Source organism: Dunckerocampus dactyliophorus, chromosome 12, assembly GCF_027744805.1.
Source record: "Dunckerocampus dactyliophorus isolate RoL2022-P2 chromosome 12, RoL_Ddac_1.1, whole genome shotgun sequence".
Lineage (NCBI taxonomy): Eukaryota > Metazoa > Chordata > Actinopteri > Syngnathiformes > Syngnathidae > Dunckerocampus > Dunckerocampus dactyliophorus.
In genome coordinates this window covers 14,924,405-14,950,056 of record NC_072830.1, presented here as the reverse complement: position 1 = coordinate 14,950,056, position 25,652 = coordinate 14,924,405, and the positions used below count along the sequence as shown (strand labels likewise).

The 25,652-nt window shown below is 40.7% G+C and overlaps 2 protein-coding genes across 13 annotated transcripts in view; both read right to left on the bottom strand.

The window, feature by feature from the left end:
* Window positions 1-6,301: 6,301 nt before the first annotated feature.
* paf1 (PAF1 homolog, Paf1/RNA polymerase II complex component) lies at window positions 6,302-15,307 on the bottom strand. Its single transcript, XM_054795253.1, has 14 exons — window positions 15,067-15,307; window positions 14,567-14,596; window positions 14,407-14,499; window positions 14,185-14,306; window positions 10,786-10,852; window positions 10,592-10,693; window positions 10,402-10,507; window positions 10,190-10,258; window positions 8,567-8,670; window positions 8,362-8,478; window positions 8,127-8,255; window positions 7,029-7,134; window positions 6,869-6,953; window positions 6,302-6,790 (listed from the first exon to the last, which is right to left on the bottom strand). Exons 1-14 carry the CDS (start codon window positions 15,111-15,113, stop codon window positions 6,372-6,374), a joined length of 1,596 nt encoding a protein of 531 aa, XP_054651228.1. The 5' UTR covers window positions 15,114-15,307; the 3' UTR covers window positions 6,302-6,371.
* A 1,857-nt stretch (window positions 15,308-17,164) lies between these two features.
* The window catches only part of picalmb (phosphatidylinositol binding clathrin assembly protein b), a 29,962-nt gene continuing 21,474 nt past the window's right edge, over window positions 17,165-25,652 (bottom strand). For 7 of the 12 annotated variants that reach the window (XM_054793841.1, XM_054793843.1, XM_054793846.1 and 4 more), the window contains 9 exons: window positions 25,222-25,314; window positions 24,960-25,070; window positions 23,410-23,514; window positions 23,286-23,316; window positions 23,111-23,210; window positions 22,960-23,019; window positions 22,767-22,871; window positions 22,372-22,477; window positions 17,165-18,257 (listed from right to left, as the gene is read on the bottom strand). In XM_054793841.1, the coding sequence (XP_054649816.1) occupies window positions 22,385-22,477; window positions 22,767-22,871; window positions 22,960-23,019; window positions 23,111-23,210; window positions 23,286-23,316; window positions 23,410-23,514; window positions 24,960-25,070; window positions 25,222-25,314 (698 nt within the window). In that variant the 3' untranslated portion in view covers window positions 17,165-18,257; window positions 22,372-22,384. Of the gene's footprint in view, window positions 18,258-22,371; window positions 22,478-22,766; window positions 22,872-22,959; window positions 23,020-23,110; window positions 23,211-23,281; window positions 23,317-23,409; window positions 23,515-24,959; window positions 25,071-25,221; window positions 25,315-25,652 lie in introns of those variants that run through there. The other 5 variants (XM_054793847.1, XM_054793850.1, XM_054793851.1 and 2 more) reach the window with 3 other exon arrangements.

Genomic DNA, 25,652 nt, shown 5'->3' with positions numbered 1-25,652 from the left:
CAGTAGAGGAAAAAAAAGAAAAAAAAGGGGAAAAAATAATAATAATAATGTTGACCAGTCGAGGGAACTGCGGACTGCGGATAAAAGTTGTACAGCTCTACTAGGCTTGTTATTATCATGGTTCATGGGTTTAATCCTGAACATGCATGAGTGAAACAGTAGCACATCACATAGTACAATTCACAATTTTGCATGTCCAAAAAGGAGTAGGAAGAAGCAAAGCTTATTTAATTCTACCCCTCATCAGTTTCACATCAGTTGCAATACATTTATTCACCTCTTGTTCTTCCAAGTGTACTTTGTAGGTCTACATGACAATGTAGTGCAATCATAGCCAATGTTTTTACTTACTAAAAGGAAGCTAGAGGCTTAATAATAACTGATAGAATATATCCACCACCCACAGAACAAAGCTGTGCTAGTAATGTCTTACGCTTGTTTTTTATATTTTACTTTTTATACGGCAGTGTCATTACAGCTTTAGTTCATCAGGAAGTGACGGGAAGTGACGGTGGGCGTCCCCAGCAGGAGAGCTAGGTTCAGTGCTAGCTGTGAGTTTGGAGAGAGTTGGGAAGTGTGTTTATGTTGGCGTGGATGTAAAGTCCTGCAGTGTTCTCCGCTGTTAATAAAGCCATTAAAGTGCATCGGCGACGTGAGTCTCTCCTTCCCCACAACAAGTGACACACATTGTGCACATTGTCTCACACCAGGAAATAAACGGTGTCACTTGTTACAGGCTTTGGCTGGACAGCTATGTAGTGGGGCTTGTTTAACCTTTGCCTTGTGGGCAAGCAGGAAGGAGAGACGATGCTGAGAGATGTGTGTGTGTTCTGAGCTGCTGTCTGGTGGCCGCGTTCAATAAATAAAGTTGGCAGAAGCAACAGGAGAAGTTTCCTTCTTTGCTTCGGAGCTGAATAACACTGACAAGTTAACAGACTAGTAGCGAACGGAAAAGAAGATGGCTTTGTTTGTGTCGAATACAGAAGATGAGGACTTTGATGGATTTGTGGATGAGGATTGGTCAAAAATAACGTGAGTACATTCTCAAATACTTCAATTAAGTACATCCGAACTCAGTTTTGCTCCCGCTGCCGCATGCATGCTAGCGTATGTTTTTTTTTTTTTTATTGTAGCGTCGCTGGGAGCATGTCCTGTTCCCAGCCTACTTTGCGGTAATGTTTTGGTGCAAATGCTCTTAAAGTTACATGTTTGACCAGGAAATAGCAAGCTCAAAAGAAGACGGCTTTTTATGTGGAACAACTGACAGTTTGTGCGGATCTTGTGAATGATTGTGACTGAGCTAGGACTCAGTAATTAAAGTCTACACACGACGGCTTCATTGATTGAAAAACAAAACTTTTTTGTGCATGAAGCTTCTACTTGAGTTGGTAATTTGGCCGCTATATGCGGTCAGATATTGACCAAGGGAGACAAAATGGGTGGCCACTGGCCACGTTGGACAGGTGACTGCTATACACAGGGTCTATAACATGTAAATTTGCTGCGGGGGATTTTTCAGTGGCTGCTATAGGCAGGTGGCCGTTCTATACAGGTGGCCTGTATACAGGTGGCCAAACCTAAGACAGGTTTGACTGTATTATGAGAAGAAAGTCATAATATTACAGAAATATTTACAAAGATGGTTTAAAAAGAAAGTTGAAATATCTGGAAAAACATTTGAAAGCCACAGCAAAAATGGGGCAAAAAGGCCAAAGACCTTAGTTGATACTAATAATTGTCTTTTTCACCTACGGGTATATCACAAAGCTGTGATGCATTCTTTTTTTGAAATCTATATAACCTCTTAGCATATTATAAAAAGTGGCCCTTGCATCCTTTTAGTTTTCAGTATGTGGCCCTCTGTGGAAAAGGTATGGACACCCCTGACTTCAGGGTTAAATAGAGTGACGTCTATAGGTGCTATAGGAGTAGGAGAAGAGGAACAGGTTAACCTGTATGTTCATTCTGCATTTGTTCCATGTTGCTGCACAACATTCTCCACACTCCGTCACAACAATGACAGTTAACAAATGCCAGTCAGTCAATCATTTCCTAAGAACCAATCACTGCCACCGGCTTAAAAACACTTCACCGGATAATTACACACATTCCTCATTTCTCATTCCTCACTCATAACTGAGTGAAAATAATTTTGTACTGTTTTTTTTTTTTTAAATTCAAGGTGGGTCGTCCCTGGGGGGTGTTGAACACCCATAAGTCAGCAAAACTCAAGTCTTTTTCGAGCACCTGTGTAACGGATGCCAGCCTGTGAGGCTGTGTGAGTGTACGTTGGTAAACCTCACTCCCTCTGCCTCTAGAGCGGCGCTGACCACGCGACCGACATTCCGGGCTTTTAGTCGCGTGGTCAGCGCCCTCGCCTCCCATTACGAAGGTCTTGTGTTCGAGCCCCGGTGCGAGCAGGTGCAAAACAGGGCGGGTTACACCTGCAAATCAGTGCAACTCAAACCTTCATGACGGACCCATGAGTCAGTAATACTTGAGTCTTTGTCGAGCACCAGTGAGTCAGCGAAACTCAAGCATTTGTTGAGCACCTGCGAATCAGTGAAACTCAGAGCGTCATCCAGCACCCGTGAGTCAGTGAAATTCAAATCTTAGTCGAGTACCCGCGAGTCAGTGAATCCAAAGTTTTCGTCGAGCACCCATTAATCAGTGAAAGTCAAAAATTCATGAACGACCTGTGAGTCAGTAAAACTTGAGTCTTTGTCGAGCACCAGTGAGTCAGCGAAACTCAAGCCTTTGTCGAGCACCTGTGAATCAGTGAAACTCAGATCAGCATCAAGCGCCCGTGAGTCAGTGCAATTCAAATCTTAGTCGAGCACCCGTGAGTCAGTGAAACTCAAGTCTTCGTCGAGCGCCAGTGAGTCAGCGAAACTCAAGCCTTAATGAAGGACCCGTGAGTCAGTAAAACTTGAGTCTTTGTCGAGCACCAGTGAATCAGTGAAACTCAGATCAGCATCAAGCGCCCGTGAGTCAGTGCAATTCAAATCTTAGTCGAGCACCCGTGAGTCAGTGAAACTCAAGTCTTCGTCGAGCGCCAGTGAGTCAGCAAAACTCAAGCCTTAATGAAGGACCCGTGAGTCAGTAAAACTTGAGTCTTTATCGAGCACCTTTGAGTCTGTGAAACTCAAGCCTTTGTCGAGCACCTGCGAATCAGTGAAACTCAGAACGTCATCAAGCGCCTGTGAGTCAGTGAAATTCAAATCTTAGTCGAGCACCCGCGAGTCAGTGAATCCAAAGTCTTCGTCAAGCACCCGTGAATCAGTGAAACTCAAATCTTCACCAAGCACCCGTGAGTCAGTCAAACTCAAATCTTTGTCAAGCACCAGTGTGTCAGTGAAACTTGAGTCTTTGCCGAGCGCCCGTGAGTCGGTGAAACTCAAGTCTTCATCAAGCACTCGCGAATCAGTGATACAGTGTTTGCCTGCTTCCTGATTTGTCACACTTAAATGTTTCAGGTCATCAAACAAATTTCAGTATTAGTCAATGACAACACAACTGAACACAAAATGCATTTTCTTGCACACATTCAGGGACACTCCAGACATCACGTCTTTATTATGCACGTGGACATTCTCATCACTAACACTGAAAGTAACGTACTCTTGATTGCATATGTAATAGGTAAGTAAACACACCACTACTACTACAGGCAATAAATAACTTAAGTCTAAACACAGGCCCGTAACCGGGGGGGTTCGGGGGGTTCGAACAACACCCCCGCGGGCGACCAAAGGTGTGCTTGGTTAAAAAAAAAAAAAAAAAGTTGCTATCAAGGTGTGCAATTGTAGTGTAGATGTGCTGTGATAAATGACGGCAGAAGTGTTGCAACAGCGCCTGTTGCTGGTGAATAGTGGCATTGTATGTATAGTACTTTATTAATACCACAGCAGGGAAATTCACTTGTTACAGCAGCAAGAAAGATACGCAAGTAAAGAATACATACCTGTAGTGACACATGGTTCAGGTGGTGCAGGTGTTGTAGAGCCTGACAGCGGTCGGTATGAAGAACCTGTGGAACCTCTCCTTCTTACACCTTGGGTGTAACAGTCTGCTGCTGAAGGAGCTGCTAAGGGAACCCACAGTGTCATGTCGGGGGTGAGAGGTGTTGTCCATGATGGATGTCATCTTAGCCAACATCCATGCATGCATCCAGCATGTGCAAATTGCTGCAGGAAGTTGTTAGCTGTTAGGAATGAGCACTGGGAATGAGACATGCTGAGTCACGTTTTTACACTGTCGGGGATATTTGGTGATGTAATGTTTACTGTGTGTTTATATTTTGTCATATACAACGTCATGTGCATTTGATAGTGTTCACTAATTGGAAAAAGCCCGTCTGCACTGTTGAGTGAAGTTTTATAGACTTTAATGCAGTTTCTTTGTTGAACTAACTTGGAATCATTTATGTGCAATGTAGATGATCACCTGTCATTCCTCTGTAAAACTGTTGTTACAGGTAATATTCTATGTCATTGTGACGATGTTTTCTATATGCTGTTTCTACTTGTTGCTACTTTGCTAATGCTAATTGCTGGGCCTCATTTAGTATTGCACGCTGTGCAGCAACAGCCATGTTGGCCACGTGAGATGTGTTCAGGGACATCATGGAAAAGAAGTTTGAATGTGTTAACTTGTCCTGTATTGTAAATTGGATTACAAAATATTTCATTGTATTAATATCAGCGCACCTGTGAGACAAATTATAAAATGTGAAGATAATTTTAAGGGGAATTAGAAAGGGTTAGCCAACCAATATAATATACCATCACAACCAATTGGAACACTTTTTGTTTTGTAAAATGGAATCCAAATTGCTGTAGAAAGTGCTGAGAACTGTTAGGAATGAGACATGATTATCCCGTGACCAAAGTCCACGCTCACCTGTCATTCCTCTGTAAAAGTGTTCTTACAGGACACACTGCCATTAAAAGAAGTCCATAATCCACCTGACTGGATGTGATGCATTCAAACGACAGCATTGTGGAGCTGCATTCCCGCACATCAAGTTGTGGACCGTCACACAATCCCGTTCACTTCCCCAACATCAGGGTCCTCCTTCAATTGGCCTGTACCATCCCAGTAACATGGTGTGAATGTGAGCCAAGTGCCAGTACCTTGAAGCGTCCGAACATCTACATGAGGGCCAGTATGACGCAACGGCGGCTGACCTCGCTGGCACTTTTCCACATTCACTACAAAAAGGTTATCAACCTGGAGGAAGTGGTGGACATATTTTCCAAGAAAGATGATGCTGAATGAGCGATAGGTAAGGCTGAAACACATTGTAGTGATTCATATTATGTAGGCCCGTGTAAATAGCATCCACCACTGAAGCGATGGCATGCTCAGTCGCCCAGTAAACTGATGAACTTATCTAAATAGGGCAAGCTTGATGTTGGCATTTTGCCCTTAAGCTTGTCATTTGGATGAAATAACGTTGTCTAAAATATGCATGAGAAAAATGTTTTTCGGCCTCCAAATGATACATTTTCCCTGCCTAAGGTCCGTTCACTCTGATTTTTGCACCCCCCCCCCCGAAGAAAATCTGGTTACGGGCCTGAAACATAACTTTCGCAGCTTTTTACGAAACAAGTGCCGCAAAACAAAGTGTTGTTCCAAGGATGGGGGTGTATGTTTCAGTTACATATATGGTGTTTGCTTCTGCAGGGACACTACACTGTGCCTCCATCTTCCATCATAACTGAGATGTAGAAAGGTGCAAACGTGCTAGGACTGCTTCCAGCTTTGCAGCATGCCTTGCGGCACTTCTTTCAGAAAAAGCTGCTAGTGTTTAGTCAAGTTATTTATTGCCTGTAGTAGTAGTGGTGTGTTTACTTACCTGTTACATGTGTAATCTTCGCACTGTGATTGTAGTTGTGTTCCATCTAGTGACCCAGTGTTCATTTCTCAGTGTGACAATCTCACTGCGAGATTGCCAGTATTGTATTTGTACATCTATGTGCTACACTGAACCCAATCTCAGGTCAGACACATAAGACAGTCTCTACTAGTAATACATGGCTATGCCCTGTAGGCGGCGGTAATGTCCATGTATGTGAGGCACATGCCGCACCCCTCCACTATATTTCAGTGTAGTTTTGGAATAGGTTACATACAAATAAACTCCTACAGTTAGAATTCTTAAAAAAAAAAAGCCTACATTTTATTCTTCCTAATGCCACTACATAAGGTAAAAAGCTAAGAGTTCATCTCGGAATGGCGTTCGCATAGCAACAAGTTTTTGATTTATGAAAAATGTGAGGTGTATCAAGTCCTAAAGTAATAATGAGCATGTTTTATTGGTGGTGACATGGAGACTGCATATCCATAGTGAAAAACCATCATGGCTCTCATTCACTGTCACTGGCATCGCTGGAGTCAGAAGCCCTCTCGCTCCCACTTCCACTCTGAGCCTGAACTTCCGAGTGTTCGCTGCTGTGCTCGCTGTGTGCCGGAGAAGCGCTGCGACTCCTGCGGCCTCCTCCTTCCTCGTCCTCGCTGCCGCTGCCCTCTTCGCCGCTGCTCCTGGCTGTGTTCTTGGGTTCGTTGTCATCGCTGTCATCGTCGCTGCCAAAGATCTCCTCCTCGTCGCGCATCTCTCTTGCCCTGTCCTCGCCGCTCTCACTTCCGCTGCCGCTCGATCTCCTCCTCCTCTTTGCTCTGTCCTCATCATCCTCTTCGTCCTCTCCCCTGTGGTCTTCATCCTCCCTGTCAGATTCGCTCCCAGAGTTTTCAGCCTCGCTGCCACTGCCTTTCTCTTTCTCATCACCTGAAAGCGACGTCAAATATCACAGTGTTAGCAAAAAAGGTGAAAAGTCTGTTATATATAGAATGAAAGAACACAGACCAGAGTCCTGCATGTCTTTATCCATGTCCATGTCTTCCTCTTCATCCTCCGGCTCGTGGTTCTCAAGCTGAGCTTTACGGGCTTCCTGCAAATCAGTTTAATGATCAGCAATCAGGGTTCATGGACAAACAAAACGGAAGGGAAATGGGCTAAGAGTCACCTGCGCTTCCAGCTCCTTCTCATTCATGTCTCTGTGCTTACACACCAGCACAGCATTGGTGGTCGACTGTGCCCCAGCCTTGGCTCTCCTCTTGCTCAGACGCACCCTGCAGGTCACAAGCAATGCTATCAGATGAACACCAAACACCATTTTACATAATCTCAACCCCTAGTCCAGGGGTGTCCAAACTTTTTCCAGTGAGGGCCACATAGTGAAAAAGGAAAAGGATGCAAGAGCCACTTTGATATATCTTTTCCCATTTTAGCTGTTTAAAAAAAAAAAAAAAAGTACTACATATTTAAACTTTAATTATTATTTGTACATTTTCTTTGTGTAATATTATGATTTATCCCCATATTATCACTTTTTTCCCCACTTTTTCCTCCAACCTAATCTTCCAAAAATTACACCTTTAAAAAAATGCATTTTTAATATTTCAATTCAAAAAAAATTTTCTCATAATATTTAGTTTATTCTCGTAAAATTGCGACTTGTTGTCTCATTACAATAAAACTTTTTTCTCTTAATATTTTGACTTTGTTCTTGTAAAGTTACAGCTGTTTTGCCCATTTTTGCAGTTTTATTGAATTTCCAACTTTCTTCGTGTAATCTTCGACTTTATTCTGATAATATTTTGATTTTGTCGTATCATTGTAACTCATTGTAATCGTTATTCTCGTAAAAATTACGACTTTTTCCTTGCTAGATTAGAATTTTTTTTTTGTAACATTTTGTTAAATTATATTTTTTAAATGTGCCACTGGCCAATAAATATACAACTATGGGCTGCTTATGGTCCCTGGGCTGCACTTTGGACACCCCTGTGCTAAACGATCCAACAAAACATCAACAGCTTTGTGTTATAGGTGAGAAAGCAATATCTAATAATATATCTCATTAAAAATGAATGTATTTTATTTTTTACTATACGCCAAAGGCCAATAAAAAAACAAGCCGCAGGCCAAAAATGGCCCTCGGGCGGCAGCCCTGCCCCAGTCCGTTATGCCTCCGTGCAGCTCAATGACGATATCATTGAATTGACTTGCATAGAAGCCTGTTACCCATTACCAGGGAGGTCAAAATGCTTATTTTAGTTACCTTGTTTCCAGCTCATTGTAATAAACACCGTCCCCATCCCTGAAGATGAAGAAGTAGTTCTCTTCGTAACCTTTGCTGGCTTTGTTCTTCACGTTCCAGTTGTACTCCCTGGCAATCTTGTAGTCATACCTGCAGTGGAGAAGATGTTATTGTACTTTGGTAGAAATGAACACAGGGTTTAGACCAGTGGTCCTCAATAGGCGGCCTGCCTAAACACATGACAAAGCGTCCTTACAGATCCTCCGGCATGTAATCCAGCCCCTCCTCAAAGTCCCTCTTACGCTTGCGAAGCGTTTCCTCGTTGGGTAGGAAGTAGGCCACAAACTGGTTTCCTTCCTCGTCCATCATACCTCTGGTATACATGAAAGATAAATGAAGTGTTCATGCCCAAAATGCTTGCGTTTGACACACTGACAAATTAGACATTGTGTGACGTTTACCTGATCATGGCTTGTGACATCATTTCCACTCCTGCTGGTCCTGACATGTCTTTAGGAGCCGGATCAGAGTCAAAGATGACCTGAGCACATGGGTTGATCCACATCTGGGGAAACAGAAGACAGACATTATGGAATGAATATGGGATGACATTTGTGTAACCCCGGAATACTGTACAGTACAGTTGTCCCTCACTACAAACATCACACCCTCACTCTATTGCCGTTTTTCACAGATTAATAAATAAATGTTTGGTGATTGAATACAGCCTATTATTAGTTTGAAAAACATGCATATTTAAGCAAATTGCAATTATTCTTGGCCAAAATTAAGGATTTTTAAGCATAAAAATGGCTAAATGAGGTAACTAAATTGAATATAATACAAATATAAAGGCAGAAGAAACTTTCTATTGGGACTGTAGTATTCTACATTGACCACTAGGTCAAGACGTGATTGCCAGACGTGACGTGATTGCCAATAATAATAATAATAATAATTATAATAATACGACCTATTGTTGGGGCCATGACCAACGACAAGCTAAAACTCAACTCTGAGCCTCCAATGTCACTTCCTGTCCTCCCCACATCTATCCACCTGCCACTAAGGTCCCCTAAGGAACATATTTACTGTGACACACACATACAGGGGTTTATTTACATCTTAAATGGCTTATTTTAAGGCCGGGAGGTATACCGATATTTTTAAAATATTGATATTTACTTTTAAGCACAATATCAAAACCAACCATATCATTGATATCGATGTAGACTGGATTTGCACTGTATCTTCCTCATCCCTGCATGCAGGGGGAGGGAGGAGGGATGGAGCAGAATTAGCGACAGCGTCTGAGGTAGTCAGCAAGGAACAAGCGATAGCTGAGTAATGTGGAGGTACTTCGAATTCAGAGCATAAATCTTTTTCACCACCTTAAAACTTAGCACCAACTCCAGACGTTATTAAGATAGATAGAAATATGAGAAGTAACGTAAAGAATCTTTTTTTCTTATATCATATTCATGTTGCAAGTGGACAATTTATAAGCCCTCTTTCCTTTGTTCCATAATTTATTTTATTTTTATTTTTATTTTTTTTTTTTTAAACTTGCATGAAGCTTTAAAATTTCAAAAAACATCCTCATGTTCAGTATTTATTTGAATAAAACAACATATTTGGCTTTGATTTTGTCTAAACTCACTTTGCTTAAAAAATATATACGATATATATCGTATATCAATAGTCAACCTAAATATATCGGGATATGAGTTTTGGTCCATACCGCCTAGCCCTAACTTATTTACTCTTATTATGTCTACTATATTTGATAATAGGAGTGTAAAGGTGACTATAGGGGTGTTATTTCATGTCTAGCAGGCTCTAATAAAGGTAAACATATTTAGAAAGTTGTAAACAGGTTTTCTATGCCATTACTACAAAAATATTCCATTTATTAATTGTGTATCCTACTTCGTGGAAATTCACTTAATCCGAGTCTGGAACCAATTAACCGTGATAAACGAGAGACGACTGTACTTGTAGTTGGTTTCATAGGCTCCCAACTGTACTATAATGTTTGTCATTTCAAAACAGCAGATTTAATAGCATTTTAAAAGTTAGCTCACCTTGAAGTCTGGGAAAACAGGCAAAACCTCCACAGGAGTAACTCTGGGTTTGCTGTAATGCTGTGAAATCTGAGAATGACAAAATAAAGTATAAGCGTGTATAGTCTAATGAGATCCAATACAAGAGCTGTGTCAAACATGTGCCTTTATAAAGATATTGCTAATTTTATGATACTCTATGTTTACGATTGCTGTTAATAGTGATCCCTCACTGGCTTCTGTGCATCCTCAAATGTCTTCTCAATGGCGGAGATTTGGCTGTCTCTGTCCTTGTAGATTTCCTCTTCAGTGAACTGCTGTTTGACAGACACTCCGATCCTAAACACACACAAAACAGGCTTAGCGTGCACTTGAAAAAAAAAAACAAAAAAACAAAAAAAAACAAACATGGAAACAACTCACTTGACTTCCACTTTTTCATTGGAGACACCGTATCTGTTAAACTCTGTGGAAATATATTCTGTCTTTCTCATCCATGGCACCACCTTGGCGTGCTGCTGGGATCTAAAACGGTGGAGGTAGAAAAAAAAAACCTTGAATGCAAACGCTCCAAAGGCATCACCAGAAGGGTGGATAGGGACATCTTTTAGTTTGACCTCTTTGAACTGGATGGTGCCTGGATGTCCTCTTCCAACAGTTTTTCATCCGCCGGATCCAAATATACTGTAGGAAAAGAAAATATATAGTAGGGTTGGGCGATATGGACCTTAGCATGTATCACGATATGACGATATAATTAAATTCAGTGGAGTCTTTTATAAAAAAAAGAAAAAAGACAACTACTACTCAACTCTGTGTTTGCGCTTGAGATGGTAGAAAAAAATGTGTCGTGTTCCCACCTTTTGCAGTCACCATTGCATATTATGGTCTCTTGCTTCACATCTGCTCTATCAAAACCAAACCACTTCCATACTACAGAGGTACCTCCCCATTTAGCAACAATTTATTTGCCTTTAGTCTTTGCCTTTCCTCCAACTTCAGCCATGGTCATTTCCTCTTGTTGTCTCTTCTATGCTCTGCTTTTCTCCGGTGACATGGACCATACTGTGGTACACGTGCGGCACCAATGCGTCAATACAGTGCGCCGCAGTGTGCAGTCACAGGAAAAACACGTCATCAACTCTGCTCCCCCCTCCCCATTTAAAATTATAATTTCTACCTGTATAAGTCATTTTCTCCATGTACCACAATATCATGGTGACTTAGTCGATGGACAGTTGTCTGTGTGGTCCAGCTGGTCTGGGGCGTCATTTACAGTTTATTTTGGGTAGGTGGAAAAAAGCTTGTACCACTGCAGGGTATAGCGCTAACTAGTTTTCAGTCATTGTGATGCAGTCTCTTGGAGCAATGTTCTCCTCACCATACACACGAAGCTTTTCCATCGATGGTAACACTTTATGCCACTCAGTGCAGCAGAAACACTCCATTTCTGTCGGCATGGCTTGGCAAGCTAAACATTTACACCACCAAGTCATGCCAGCTACTCCGAAGCTTCACATTGTCTTCTTGCCCAATCAGCTTCTAAAACCTGTAGCTCATGCTCTGTAGATTCAGGATCAAAATGATAAGCTTCTGGATCCTTATTTGTCCAAAAGTAGTTGGTGGCGCCAGTTCTCACGAAGTCTTCCATGATTAATATTTGTAGTTGCAAAACAGACACACGCTTGCTGTTGTTGATGGAAATAGCGGTAGTTGCAATCAATAGGCATTGTGAAATCAATGCGCCAAAGAAAAAAAAGTTCCGGTAATGTTTGAAATGATCAAAATACGGCAAAATACTGTAAGTATTACATGTTATCATGAATGTACCTGTTACTGCATGGTCACAGCATTTATATAAAACCATAAAACGCTGGAGGGTTTTTTTATAGAGGGCTTTCTAGTCGAAATAGATGTGTCCCATTACATGCAATGTTAGCTCCCACATGCTGTTTTTCGCTCTTTAGAATGCACAGAGAAGAGAAAGATACATGTTCATGTTTCACATAAGGATTGTGGATGATGGACCAAAAAAAAAAAAAAAAGTGCAGTTTTCCTTTAAGTGTGCAACTAACATTTCAATCAATGTTATACACTGCTAAAAAAATAAAAAGGTAACACTTGAAACAACACAATGTAACTCCAAGTCAATCACACTTTTGTGAAATCAAACTGTCCACTTAGGAAGCAACACAGATTGACAATTTCACATGCTGTTGTGCAAATGGAATAGACAACAGAAAATAAGTCCTTTTTGTCTGTTTTGCCTGTGTGTGCTGATATGCTATGTTCATTCCCCTTTAAGACGAGGTACAGTGTGTGTACCCCACCCATCTAGCCTGAACAAGAAGGGAAACAGACGATGAGGGAACGTCTGTACAGTCCAAGCATTTTACTCGCATTTGCGGCTAGAAATAGGCTGTGTGAGTAGAAAAAATAAACAGTGAGCACACGTGCGACTACATTTTTCAACTCTTTCATTTGCATTTTGCTCCATACAAAGTGAAGCAAAGTAAAGTAACATTTTGGCGCATCTGTATATAAATCTACAAGTCTCTTACAACTTTTCTTGGCTCACATCGGCAAGTTTCACGATGACATCTCAGCCGTACAAGCTGCACTCGCTGACATAGCTAACTAGCAGTTGGATACTCGAACGCTGCGGGAAAAATGACTGCTCCCTGTGACGTACTATAGTGTTTTCCCATTCATGCGCTAAAAACCCTTTTTTTCTGTAATGATACTAATGATACTAAAACTAGTAACACAAATAAACAATTTAAATATATGGATTTTTAAAGCCTTAAAAAAAAAAACATGTACATCATGGCCAATTATGCAAAATTGACAATTCACAGATAAAGAACAAAAAAACATTATAAAAGCATCTCTATAGGGAACCATGATGCTGTTTGCAGCAGTTTTTCAGGATTTCATGCTTTATTTGATGTCAAATAGATGGTCACATGGCTACAAGAACATGTGAAATTCTCTTTTCATGATGATGGTTCTCTATCCAGTTTCTAAAGCCAACATGGCACACACACATGGGCAAATAACATCACAATGGAATGTCTGGAATTGAATAGAATTGTTAGAAAAATGAAAAAGTCACTATATTTATAAATGGTATTATTATTATTATTACAGCGCCATCGCGATCATGTTAAGTTGCTTCCCAGGAGCCAGTTGACATGGACATATTTCCTAACACATTAACTTGTATCACTTTGTCAGAACACTGATTTATATCTACAAGTATTTATTGTGAAGAATTGAAGGTGTGTGTTCAGTTGTCCTGTTGAATACGGATGAAAAAAAAACCTCATCCTGGTAGCCTTACAATGAACAACCAGCGCCACCTGCTGTTGTGTCCAAATTATAGGCCATTTCTTAGAAGGTTTACTGGCATGTGTGTGTAAATCAAGAGTGCATGTGTGTGTGGAACTGCAAGGTGGAAGATTCGTGACAAAAGTCACGTAAAACAGCAGTAAGATTGCGCCATAAGTCACGTGACAGTTTTTCGTAGTTGTAGTCCTTGAAGGATATTTTTTGTATACTTGAAAGGTATTTTTTTGTAATTGGAGACACATGTTCCTTTGTATGTGTAAAATATGCTGTATTTGTTTCTGAAGGAGGATGCATCTGTTTGATAGGTATATTTCTTAGCCGCAAAACAAAAAGCATTAGTTTGTGAATTATGTTTTGTATTTGCAAACAACACCGAGTTTGTTTGTGAATCGCTGGGCGTGAGTAAAACATGTATGGTGTGTTTGTGAGGTTTTGGCATGATTTTAACTCCGTAAAAAAGATATTCTATATTACAAGAGCATTCTTCTGCGTTCTGAAAAAACACGAGCAAACAAAAAACATTATCCATAGGCAGTTTTGAACTGAACTCTGGTCTGTGTCCTCAGTTTTGCATGACAGGTATATGTTCCCTGAACATTCTGCTACAATTATACAATTGTAGGGGCATTTCAGTGTAACCGTGTGTCCACTAATAAAGCACTTACTGTTTGGGTCGATGCGGTATGTGTCCGGGTTGATGAGATCAATGGTGACGCCGAGGTCCGGCTCAGTCAGGAGCTCATGCTTGTGCTGCTTTTCCAGAGACGTAGCTTTGTACTGCACAAACCTGTTACCACAACAACAAGAATCAAACTGTGTCTTGTGTGTCTATTAGGTTCTTTTCCACAGAAAGCAGCTCGCTATGTGGAATGGGGTATACTCAGTACCTGTGCTGATCAAATGGATATGTGATGAATTTGGGGTCAAAGGGAATATCAGGCAGGCTGTTGCAGTACTTGACTCGACAGACTACCCCCGACCTGTTGGACACAAACAGTTATTTTCTCCACAACTTACAAGATTATATTGTCTTACTCGACAACTTACCTCTCGGGAACAGTTCTGTGAGAGGATGGCCTGAAATAGTGGAGAAAAAAATTATTTCAAAGTAATTTGATCAAAATTAGACCCTCAGGTAAATCTACACGAGGTCCAATACAAGAGCTGAAACACAAGTCTGCTTTTACAATGTTGTATAACTGCACTGCATCTTGCTGTTTCTAATATTTTGACCCAGGCATGTACAGAGCAAACAATTTCTGATTCATACATTTGTGAAGTGTGAACTAAGTGAATAAATACTTCAAAATAAAAGTGGACTAAACTGAATGGTGGTTAAAGACAGGCTATCAGTTGTGACGTGAAAACGTTACGTATTAAGTTGTGTGCCGATTTTACCTCGCAGGGCAGCAAAACGCAGCTTTAACACTGACGTAGTTATGCACCCCGCACATTTTTAGCTAACTAATAATATACTTGCAAATGTGTAATTCAGATGATAAATGAACTAGTGTGACAGTAGTAAGACAAAGTGAACATTCTTTTACCTGTGGCCGTCCTCTCGTTGTGCTTGGGTCTGGATCGTCGGCGCCATTTTCCTTGTCACAGAACACTCACAATGAGTGAGCTTTTCGGTTAAATAAAACAGTCACTAGTAATGGATCCTTACAAATGAAAGTATTCAAACACACAGCTCTCAAAATATATTCTCCATTCTCCGACCATTAGCTTTGAGACCCGGAAGAACTCGACGGCAATGAGGGCGCCTGCATTTTGAACAAACCACCAGTCGCCGCACTGAAAATGTATTTACTGTTTTTGTGAGCGTCCCCTGGTGTCTCGGCATATTTAACGCAAGGCTTCATCGAACACGAGCCATTTAAATTTACATTGAATTGACAGTACTTTCACTGATTAAGTATTTCAAGTATGGCTGTGAAATTATTACAAATTTGAATCAAATTCATCACAGTTTTTAAATTAATTGATCACGATTGTATAAGTGTGAATGGTCGTTTGTGTATGTGTGCCCTGCGATTGGCTGGCGACCCGTCTCGGGTGTACCCCGCATCTCCCCCAAGTTTGCTGGGAAGGGGTCCAGTATTCCCCCGCAACCATCGTGAGGATTAAGCGGCATAGAAAATAAAAGAATGAATGAATGAATGATTAATCGCCCTTTGCAACCCATTTTTACTGTATTTTATGTAAAGAAAAAGAAATGACAAGACACAATTATATGTTTGTATGTATTAAAAGCTCCAAATGAACTGAAAAATGAACACAAGTTAAAAGATACCACACATGCCCGACAATGTACAAACTTGTCTATAGCGGCAACTAAAGGGAAAAGTGGCCGCTATAGACAGGTTCGCGGCCATTTTGCATTTGTGTGCGCACATATTAACATGTCTGTGATTAGAAGCTTGTTGTGCTTGCAGATACATATAATTATACTGTTACATGTTGACCAGTAGAGGGCACTGTGGGACTGCAGATCAAAGTTGTAAAGAACGAGGCTTGTTATTCTACACCACCCACAGAACAAAGCTGTGCTACTATATATATATATATGGGAGTGTCATTACAGCTTTAGTTCATCAGGAAGTGACGGGAAGTGACGGTGCAACGTCACGAGCAGGAGAGCTAGGCTGAGTGCTAACTGTGAGTGTCGAGAAAGTTGGGAAGTGTGTGGATGTCGGCGTGGATGTAAAGTCCTGCAGTGTTCTCCGCTGTTAATAAAGCGATTAAAGTGCATCGGCGACGTGAGTCTTCTTCCCCACAACAAGCGGCATTACAGTATTGACCAGTGCACATTGTCTCACACCAGGAAATAAACGGTGTCACTGTTTGCAACAAGCTCCCAAGAAGACGGCTTTTTTTTTATGTCGCACAACTGACAGTTTGTGTGGATCTTGTGAATGATTGTGACTGAGCTAGGACTCAGTAATTAAAGTCTACACACGACGGCTTCATTGATTAAAAAACAAAACTTTTTTCGTGCATGAAGCTTCTGCTTGAGTCGGTATTTTGGCCACTATATGCGGTCAGATATTGACCATGGATACAAAATGACAGGTGACCGCTATAAACAGGGTCTATAACACGTAAATTTTCTGCGGGGGAATTTGTCAGTGGCCGCTATAGGCAGGTGGCCGGTATATACAGGTATATACAAAAGAGTGTGGAGTCATTTTGTGGAAGCTGCTCTTTATTTGTAAAAGAAAAACAAGATTTCAGTCATTGTCTGCTACAGGTTCTAATGACAAAGAGAATAGATCTGCAGAGACAAAACGCAGAAGAGAATCCTGAATCAAACTTAGGTAGAGCCCAATTTGATTGAATTGTGTTCATATTTCATACATCTTTCACTTTTGCAATCAAAGAACAGTCACTTTTTTTTTATTATATTTACACAAGAGCACCGATCAACAGTGCTCATCACCTCTGCCTCCTCCACTGCCGCCACACATCTGGATCGTTTATACAATTAATTTACATCAAATTTAAGCCCCTCTTAACGCAAGCGAGCAGAGCCACATTGTTTTGAGCCTCTGAGGGGGGGGCACAAGCGGCGTGGAAAGATGTGTGCAACATGAAGACAACTCTGCACATTCATAGTAAAGGCAGCCTTGAGTACGCTCAGTGAGTCGATGGCATGCCGAGCTTTAAAGCAAATGGAGCTTGCCGCCGTCTGGATGGTGCATGAAGTGTTATTCAACTGATCACTTGCAAACAAACCAAAAAAAAAAAGAAAAAAGAAAAAAAAAAGACCCCTATAGGCACAGAATGTACTCTTAGTGACTCTTAATGGAAACCCTGCACTCACAGTACAGTGGTGGCTGTGATTTTTTTTCTTCTAGTAATAATAATAATTAAAAAAAAAAAGAAATTAACACAAACTCAGAATATTTAGTGCTCTATCATTCAGCTTAATAGGTGTCATTTATATAATAGCTATTTGTCACTACCTCTTAATGATAGTCCATGTTTAATGCTTAAGCACTCCCACGCGTGTTCAATGCTCATTATGTACGGTTTGATTTTACAATAGATTCAGCCCCCTCCCCCACCCCCTCCATCTTAAACCAATAATCATAAATAAATACAAACACACAGGGAATGTCTACTGTAAACACGGTAAAAAAGACAAAAACTAAACAGGTGTAAACGTCATTAGCATCACTACTCGGTGATGGTGATAACTGCGGGGTGACTGACGATCGATGGCGTAGAGAAAAGGTAAGGTCGCCATTGCCCTCCTACAACTACCCCCCCCCCCCCCCCCTCTCGCTCAACATCCAACCACAGTTTCTTGTATTTTTTTTTAACCAAATACATAACATCAAAGAAAGGCTCTCAGCAGCCAGTACTATCTTTATCTTACAGATGACACTGTAAAATGTAGAAGGAATCCTCTTTAAGGGGTCAGACAGCAGCATCGTTCCACGTCTCGGGGGACAGGATACAGAATATGGTGTGTGTGTGTGTGTGTGTGTGTGCGAGCAAAACGTCATTTTTCTTTTGACATTGTTACCATAGTTTCTGACAGCCGCTGCGCCGTCACGGTGGTGGTTCTTGACGTGATCAGTTATTTGCGGAGGGGGTGGCGGGTGTAGAGGTGGTGGGGGTGAATGTCTCTCTCTGAAGAGTTGTTGGACTGCAACGAGGACAAAGCTTTTTGCTGCTAAGTGCTTCATCTTCCCGAGAGATGAGCTCCTCAAAATTACATGAACTGCGTCTGCAAGGAGACAGGACAAGACGTTAAAGGAAAGGGATCTCAGTTAAATGTCTATTCGATAGGCCCCTCCCACACTGAGGCAAAAACTGACGCACAGTGTGTCAAGTCAGCATTCTTGGGGGTTGTGTGCAGCAAATCACAGATTTACATGGAACATGTTTTGTTTACTCCAAAAAAGGACCAAAAAAAACAATTACTTTTTTTTCTTCTTAACCAAAGGGTGAAATAAAGCGTAATTACAACACAAACCCACTAGGTGGAGCAGTGATGCTATTGTGTTTTCATTTACTTAAGTATTGGAATGCATTTCCAGAGTCCGGGGAACCACCAGGAATTCTGGGGCACATGGGGAAAAATAAAAGATAAAAATCAAATTGGGCCCCTCCCCTCTGAACAGCTGTTGTGACCACATCTTTATTTTCTGGAATTGTTAGAACTTTCCCCCCCATAGGACACCCCTGACCAGAGCGATGCATCGAGGTGAGTTGAAGTCAAAATGATTCAACCAGCACAATTAATTGGGTTTATTTGCAAAATTGAGAAATGTGCACTCGTGTGAAATTGACCAACAAAAGAAAAATAGTTGAAATACCTCTACTTATGTTACAAACAGTGACTCTTTATTGAAAATGTTGGTTGAACAATGTTGAGGGCAACTGCACGTAAAGGCAGTTCATGCAGATCTAACAGTAACTAATAGTGCAGATGTTGAATACAACGTGTGTTTTGCGTTTCCTAAAGCTTTTTTTCATGGATTAAGTTCAGCCATACCTATAAAACACCATACAGTCATGTAAAAGATGATTAGACCACCCTTGTTTCTTCAGTTTATTGATCCATTTTAATGCCTTGTGCAACTAAAGGTACATTTGTTTGGACAAATATGGCTCATAAGAGTTGAAATCCCGCAACTTCCATGGTTTTCTTGACCAAAATCACTTAAGTTTTTACATGAATAGCTATAGCATTGTACTGCCAAAAAAAAAATAACTTTTATGAGCTATTTTTGTCGTCATTGTTATATTTGTCCAAACAAAAGTGCCTTTAGTTGTATCAGGTATTAAAATGAACAAGAAACTGAAGAAACAAGGGTGGCTGAATCATTTTTTGCCATGACTGTAAGCTAGTGGTGCCCAAACTTTTTCCACCAAGAGCCTCTGAAAAACAATCAAAGAATGCGGAAGCCATTTTGATATTTGACATTTTGATGCAGATCTGCTGTTTTTTATATACATACACACATACATATATATATATACATACATGCACGCATATATACACATACACACATATACACACACACACTTTTTCCAACTTAATTGCACATTTATTCTTTGATTTTTTCCTCATGAAATTGATTATTATGAATATGATTTTTCGAAAAAAATAACTTATTTCGTTTGTTTAACATTTAAACTTTATGCTTAAATATTTTTTCCTCATGACTTTATTCTTGTAAAATCAGTATTTTTTTCTTGTAAGATTACCACTTTCATCTCTTAGTCTAACTATTATTTTAACATTATTCTAGCACAATTATTGCTCTTTTCTTCCATTTCTGCTTTTTTCCCCCTGTTTAATTATATTTTTAGAATATGACAAAAAAAAACAGCTGCTGGCCGCACTTTGGACACCCCTGACATAAGGTCTTCTACATTATGTTTCAGACATCGTCAAAAGGCAAGTAAGTTTTGCTTTATTAGTTTCATTATACAGTGCTTAAAAGGTGCTGTCATGGTCGGGTATTGCGATGGGGGACACTAGCGTTTGCACGTCCTTTATCCCACCCTCTTCCTGCTCAACCATGACTGTCAATAGCCTCATTGAGATGTACAGTGGTGTGAAAAAGTGTTTGCCTCAGTCCTGATTTCTTTCTTTTTGCACGTTTGTCACACGTCAATGTTTCAGATCAAACTAATTTAAATATTAGTCAATGACAACTGAGCACAAAGTTTTTATCATCAAGGGAGAAAAAAAAAATCCTAATCTACAAAAAAGTGATTTCCCCCTTGCAGAGATGATTAAAGATCAGTCTAGAAAAGGTTATAAAGCCACATCTCAAGCTTTGTGACTCAAGCGAACCACCAGTGAGAGCCATTATCCACAAATGGCCAAAGCATGGAACATTGGTTAACCTTCCCAGGAGTGGCCGGCCAACCAAGATTACCCCAAGAGCGCAGTGACAACTTATCCAAGAGGTCACAAAAGACCCCACAACAACATCCAAAGAACTGCAGGCCTCACTTGCCTCAGTTAAGGCCAGTGTTCATGACTTCACCACAAGAAAGACAATGGGCAAAAACGGTATGCATGGCAGAGTTCCAAGGCGAAAACCACTGCTGAACAAAAAGAACATTAAGGCTCATCTTAATTTTGCCAGAAAACATCTTTATGATCCCCAAGACCTTTGGTAAAATACTCTGTGGTCTGACGAGACAAAAGTTGAACTTTTTGGAAGGTGTGTCCCATTATATCTGGCATAAAAGTAATTTCAGAAAAACAACATCATACCAACAGTAAAATATGGTGGTGGTAGTGTAATGGTCTGGGGCTGTTTTGCTGTTTCAGGACCTGGAAGACATGCTGTGATAAATGAAACCATCAATTCTGTTGTCTATCAAAAAATCCTGAAGGAGAATGTCCGGCCATCTGTTCGTGATCTCAAGCTGAAACCAACTTGGGTTCTGCAGCAGGACAATGATCCAAAACACACCAGCAAGTCTACCTCTGAATGGCTGAAGAAAAACAAAATGAAGACTTTGGAGTGGCCTAGTCAAAGTCCAGACCTGAATCCTATTGAGATGCTGTGACATGAAGGCGCTTCATGCTGGAAAACCCTTCAATGTGGCTGAATTATAACAATTCTGCAAAGATGAGTGGGCCAAAATTCCTCCACAAGGCTGTAAGAGAGTCACTACAAGTTATCGCAAACGCTTGATTGCAGTTGCTGCTGCTAATGGTGGCCCAACCAGTTATGAGGGCAGTAACTTTTTCCACACAGGGCCATGTAGGTTTGGATTTTGTTCCTCCCTCAATAATAAAAACTTTAATAATTAACATTAATAATTTAAAAACTGCATTTTGTGCTTGTGTTTTCATTGACTACATTTGTTTGATGATCTAAAACATTTAAGTGTGACAAACAAAATAAATTCAGGAAGGGGGGCAAACACTTTTTCCACACCACTGTATATAGGCCGCACTTGTCTATAAGCCACAGGCGTCTACGTTGTAACATGGGATATTTACACAGAAAGACAATCTATAAACCTTGCAATCTTAGCTACACTCTGCATTCACAGCGTCACTCATTTTCTCCAGTGAAGAGTGAACCACTTTTTTTTTCCCCCATCAAAGTTCCACAGCTGCCATGGTCCAATCAGAAGTTGTAGTAATTCTACACTTGATCAAACTAACTAAAGATTTGTCAGATCAAAACACGATAGCTGCCAAAGACTTAAAAAACACTCCTATCATTGGAAATGTAGGGGTTTTTTTGTCATAAATTAGCTGCATGGTTGAAAGCGTATGAAAAAAAGTAGCATCTCAGTCTGGAAATTATGGTAATAACATTGTACTGCAATACCTGATGGTGCTTTAATGTCTGTCTGTCTTTTTGTTGTCTGTCTGCTGCAGGAATGAACACTGTAGTAATACTGTGCTTATTAGATAGTGCAAGTGTTCCTAACATTGTGGCCTCCAAATTTAGAAGGTAAATTAATGTCTTTTAGCTTTTTTTTTCTTCTTAGTAAGCCACACTCCAATGTTACGGTCCGTCACTTGAGTGGTACGAGTCCCATATATGAATGCAACATTTACCCAGTGAGAGACCTTATGGGTGGGGCTTAGCAAACAGTCTGCTAGTTCAATTCAGTAAAAAAACAAAATCAGTCTATAGCAGTATGTGGTGAGTGACAAAATAAAAGGATTAGCAGAAACATTGCCATAGTCTCAGTGCTCTAACAAAACAAGCAAATACACAATTCGAAAGCATGAGAATTGTTGGTGAGATGGAGAAAAGAAAGCGTGCAAATGAGAAAGGAAAACCAGCCACACGGATGTTCAAACAGGCCATGTGTCGGATGCATCCGCGAGCAAGAGGGACATGCTGTACCTAAAGAGACGCTCTACAAGAAATCCTTGAGAGAGAGGTGTGCAAACGGGTCCTGTCCAGGGGCTCGGAGTGGACTCTGGCTGGAAGGACTAGAGGCTGCCGAGGGCTATTTCACAGGAAGAGACACAGGAAGTAGGAGGACCAGAGGACAAGTCAGAGAGTCAGCGTAGAGACGCAAGGAGGGATGAGATTAGTTGGGACGAGCAGCGATGTTGAATCAAATGGGTTGATAAAAAGGAGAAGGAAGGGAAAAATAAAGAACAAGGAGATGATACGCAGTTTGGATCTTTCTGCTCAAGAGAGAGCAAAGCTTCGTTCAAACCGCCATCATCGGTGCTCACACGCATGATGACAGACTATAACAATACTGCACAACCTTGCTGTCATGCACCCACCTGAGTACTGGATACAGAGCCAAAAGGGTTGGGCGCCCTCATCACAGGTTGGCCGTACATCATGGTGGGCGGATTCATCATGCCCATTGAGCCCATTTGTGGAGGCTGCACAAGACATGGAGCCCATCGCATTATTGTGTACTCCATTTAGTTTGATGTTAAATCATTTCTTTACACTCAACTAACTACTAACCATGCCATATCCCATCATGCCTGTGGGCGTGGTGGCAGGGAAGGCCATGATGGATGGCGGCTGCAAGAATACAAAAAGTTAAAAGACTGCAATCACAGGTCATGCAGCGATGAAGTTTAAAAAAAAAAAAAAAAAAAACTGCGCGCATCACCATGGAGACTGGGTTCCAGGTTGTTGACGGTGCCGCTTTGGGTTGCCAGTTGGTGCCGCCAGTCATCCTCTTCTCGCCGGGCTGACTCCAGTGAATGTCACTGTGGATTAAAAAGCTCATGTTAGGTTCTCCAAGCACAGAGCTGCTGGCTAGCAAACATCCACCTGAGACTTACTTCTTCATCGTGCCATTGCCGATGCCGAGGTCTAGGGAGAACATGGAGAAATCCATTTTTTTTCTTTCTTTTTTTTTTTTTTTTTTACATTGCGAATGACCAATATTCAAAGATGCATACGTACTGCCGACAAGGTTGGCCAGGGAGGAGTCAAGGTCATCCGACACTAGCTTCTCTGGCTGCTGATTGGACGGCTGGTTGGAGCCGGCAAGAGTCGGTTTCAGGATGTCTGACAAGACACAAAAGGATCAAAATTTGTGTGTGTATATTTGGTTTAAGAGTAAACAAGCGTCAACCAGAATTAGTGTGCAACTTCTACCATGACTTTTGATCACAATCTAAAATTCTGGTATATACTAAAATATATGGAATACTGGGTTTAATTTATTTATCAAGGGAGATACATATTAATGAACAGTTGACATGTAAATATGTGAGATTGTACAGTCTAAACAGTTCTTTTTTTATAAACCAGAGTTGGCTAGTTTTTCATACAGTTTCGACTGCTCACTTGCAGTCTTCTTCAGAGTGGTCACGTGATGTCATCTCAAAAAGAACTGTTTAGAATGTATGAATGATAGACCAAATGAACCTCATTGAACTATGTGAGATTGTAGCCAATGGCTATTTTCCATCTCCAGTCCCTAGGTATGTTGATGTTAAAATGAAGCAGTACACAGAATAACAATATTAAAATATAATTTCATACCACAAGTGCTGTTGTGGATTGTACAAATTCATTTTATACACTACATAAATTCATAAAACAATAAGATTCATATTATATGTGTAGAAGTGCAGCCCGGGGGCCATTTGTAGCCCATAGCTGTTTTGTTTACTGGCATTTAAAAAAAAAAAAAAAAGTTGGAATATTATGAGAAACAAAAAAAAAATAAAGTTGTAATTTTTGAAAAATTTGGTGGCAGAAGAAGTTATGTTCTGAGAATAAAGTCATAATATTATGGGAATAAAGTCATAATTATGAGAATAAAATTGAATTAGTTTAATAGCAGATTAAAAAAACATCAGAAATTGAAAAACAGCTGTAATTCTACAAGAATAAAGACAAAATATTAAAAAGACAAAAAAGGCATTCTAAAGGGGAACAAAAAGTTTCAATTTTATGAGAATAAAGTCATAATATGAGAAACAAAAGAAAATAAAAATGGTCATTTGTGGATAACTAGGTTGGCCGCCGAAGACCAGGTCGCCCAGGTGCTATCCTCAAATTCCACCCAAAGTACATTGTACCAGACCCTTATGCCTCCCCCCCCGGCCTTGCTCCAGGGTGAGTCCCCAGTATCCCACATCTGGACGAAGTGCGATCTCTCCTCTTATTTTTTTTAAGATGGACAAATTTGTGGTAGGTCATTGATGTACATACTGAATAACAGCGAGCCTAAATTTGACTCTTGGGGCACAGTAAGGTTATTGTCAAGATGTAGGAGATTTCAGGTTTTGTACACGTTTATACACACCAAATATGATCCCAGCAAACTTGATTCCCTCAATCGATAAACATTGGACAGTTTTGTTCTTAGATTTGTGGGATTTTTGTGAAAACTACAAATGTCGGTGGGGGACCAAAAAAGCCCAAACTACACTGCTTAAAATAAACTTTTCAGCCCACTAGTAGTTCATTCCATCCAATAAATTAATATGTTACATCCTCACCATCGACATTGTGACTGTTGCTGCCTGTAGCTTTTGTTCCAAAAACGGACTCAAAGTCCACTTGAAGACCTCCTGCAGGTGGCTGGGGAGGGGGCTGAGGCGTTGAGTATCCTTAAAAAACATGAAAAGAAGGCAGCTGCAGTTAAGACAAGCGATGCCTCTCAAACAGGGATTGGGTTTGCTTCTATGAGCAGGGATTATCAGCTAGCAGTAGAAGCAGGATTCACACTGACTGAATGCACACACAGAGAGCCTTCAGTACCTCTGAATAGACCAGCTACAGTAGAGGGCTCTGTGGGGAAGGGAGCCTGGTGTGGGAGGTGCTGGGCTATGGACACTGGACCACAGAAGGAGTCTGACACGCCACAGGAAGCAGGAAGAAGAAAGAAGAAGATGGAGAAGAACCAGAGCAATAAAGTAAAAAGGCATTTCAGGAACAAGCCAAACAAAAAGGCAAAAGAAGACAGGCAGAAAAAAGGCAGCTAACAAGTATAGTATTTGAAATCTGTGTGAAGAAAATCCACAAGTGTGAACTATTATAAAATATTATTGTAATTACCAGAGGGAGTCATTGATAGTATCTTATAGGGGTGTCACGAGACATGGCGACGCGTGAGATTTGGTCCACAAAAACAAGATGAGATGACATTTTAACATTAATTTTGAAAAAAGTACATAAAAAAATATGACTGG

What these genes read in the sequence shown, in the direction of transcription:
- paf1 (XM_054795253.1), bottom strand. Translation starts at nt 15,113, where the DNA reads ATGGCGCCGACGATCCAGACCCAAGCACAACGAGAGGACGGCCACAG. An exon ending in GCACCATCCAGTTCAAAGAG is followed by an intron (nt 10,694 to 10,785) that starts GTCAAACTAAAA and finishes CCACCGTTTTAG; the next exon opens with ATCCCAGCAGCACGCCAAGG. An exon ending in TTGAGGATGCACAGAAGCCA is followed by an intron (nt 10,259 to 10,401) that starts GTGAGGGATCAC and finishes TGTCATTCTCAG; the next exon opens with ATTTCACAGCATTACAGCAA.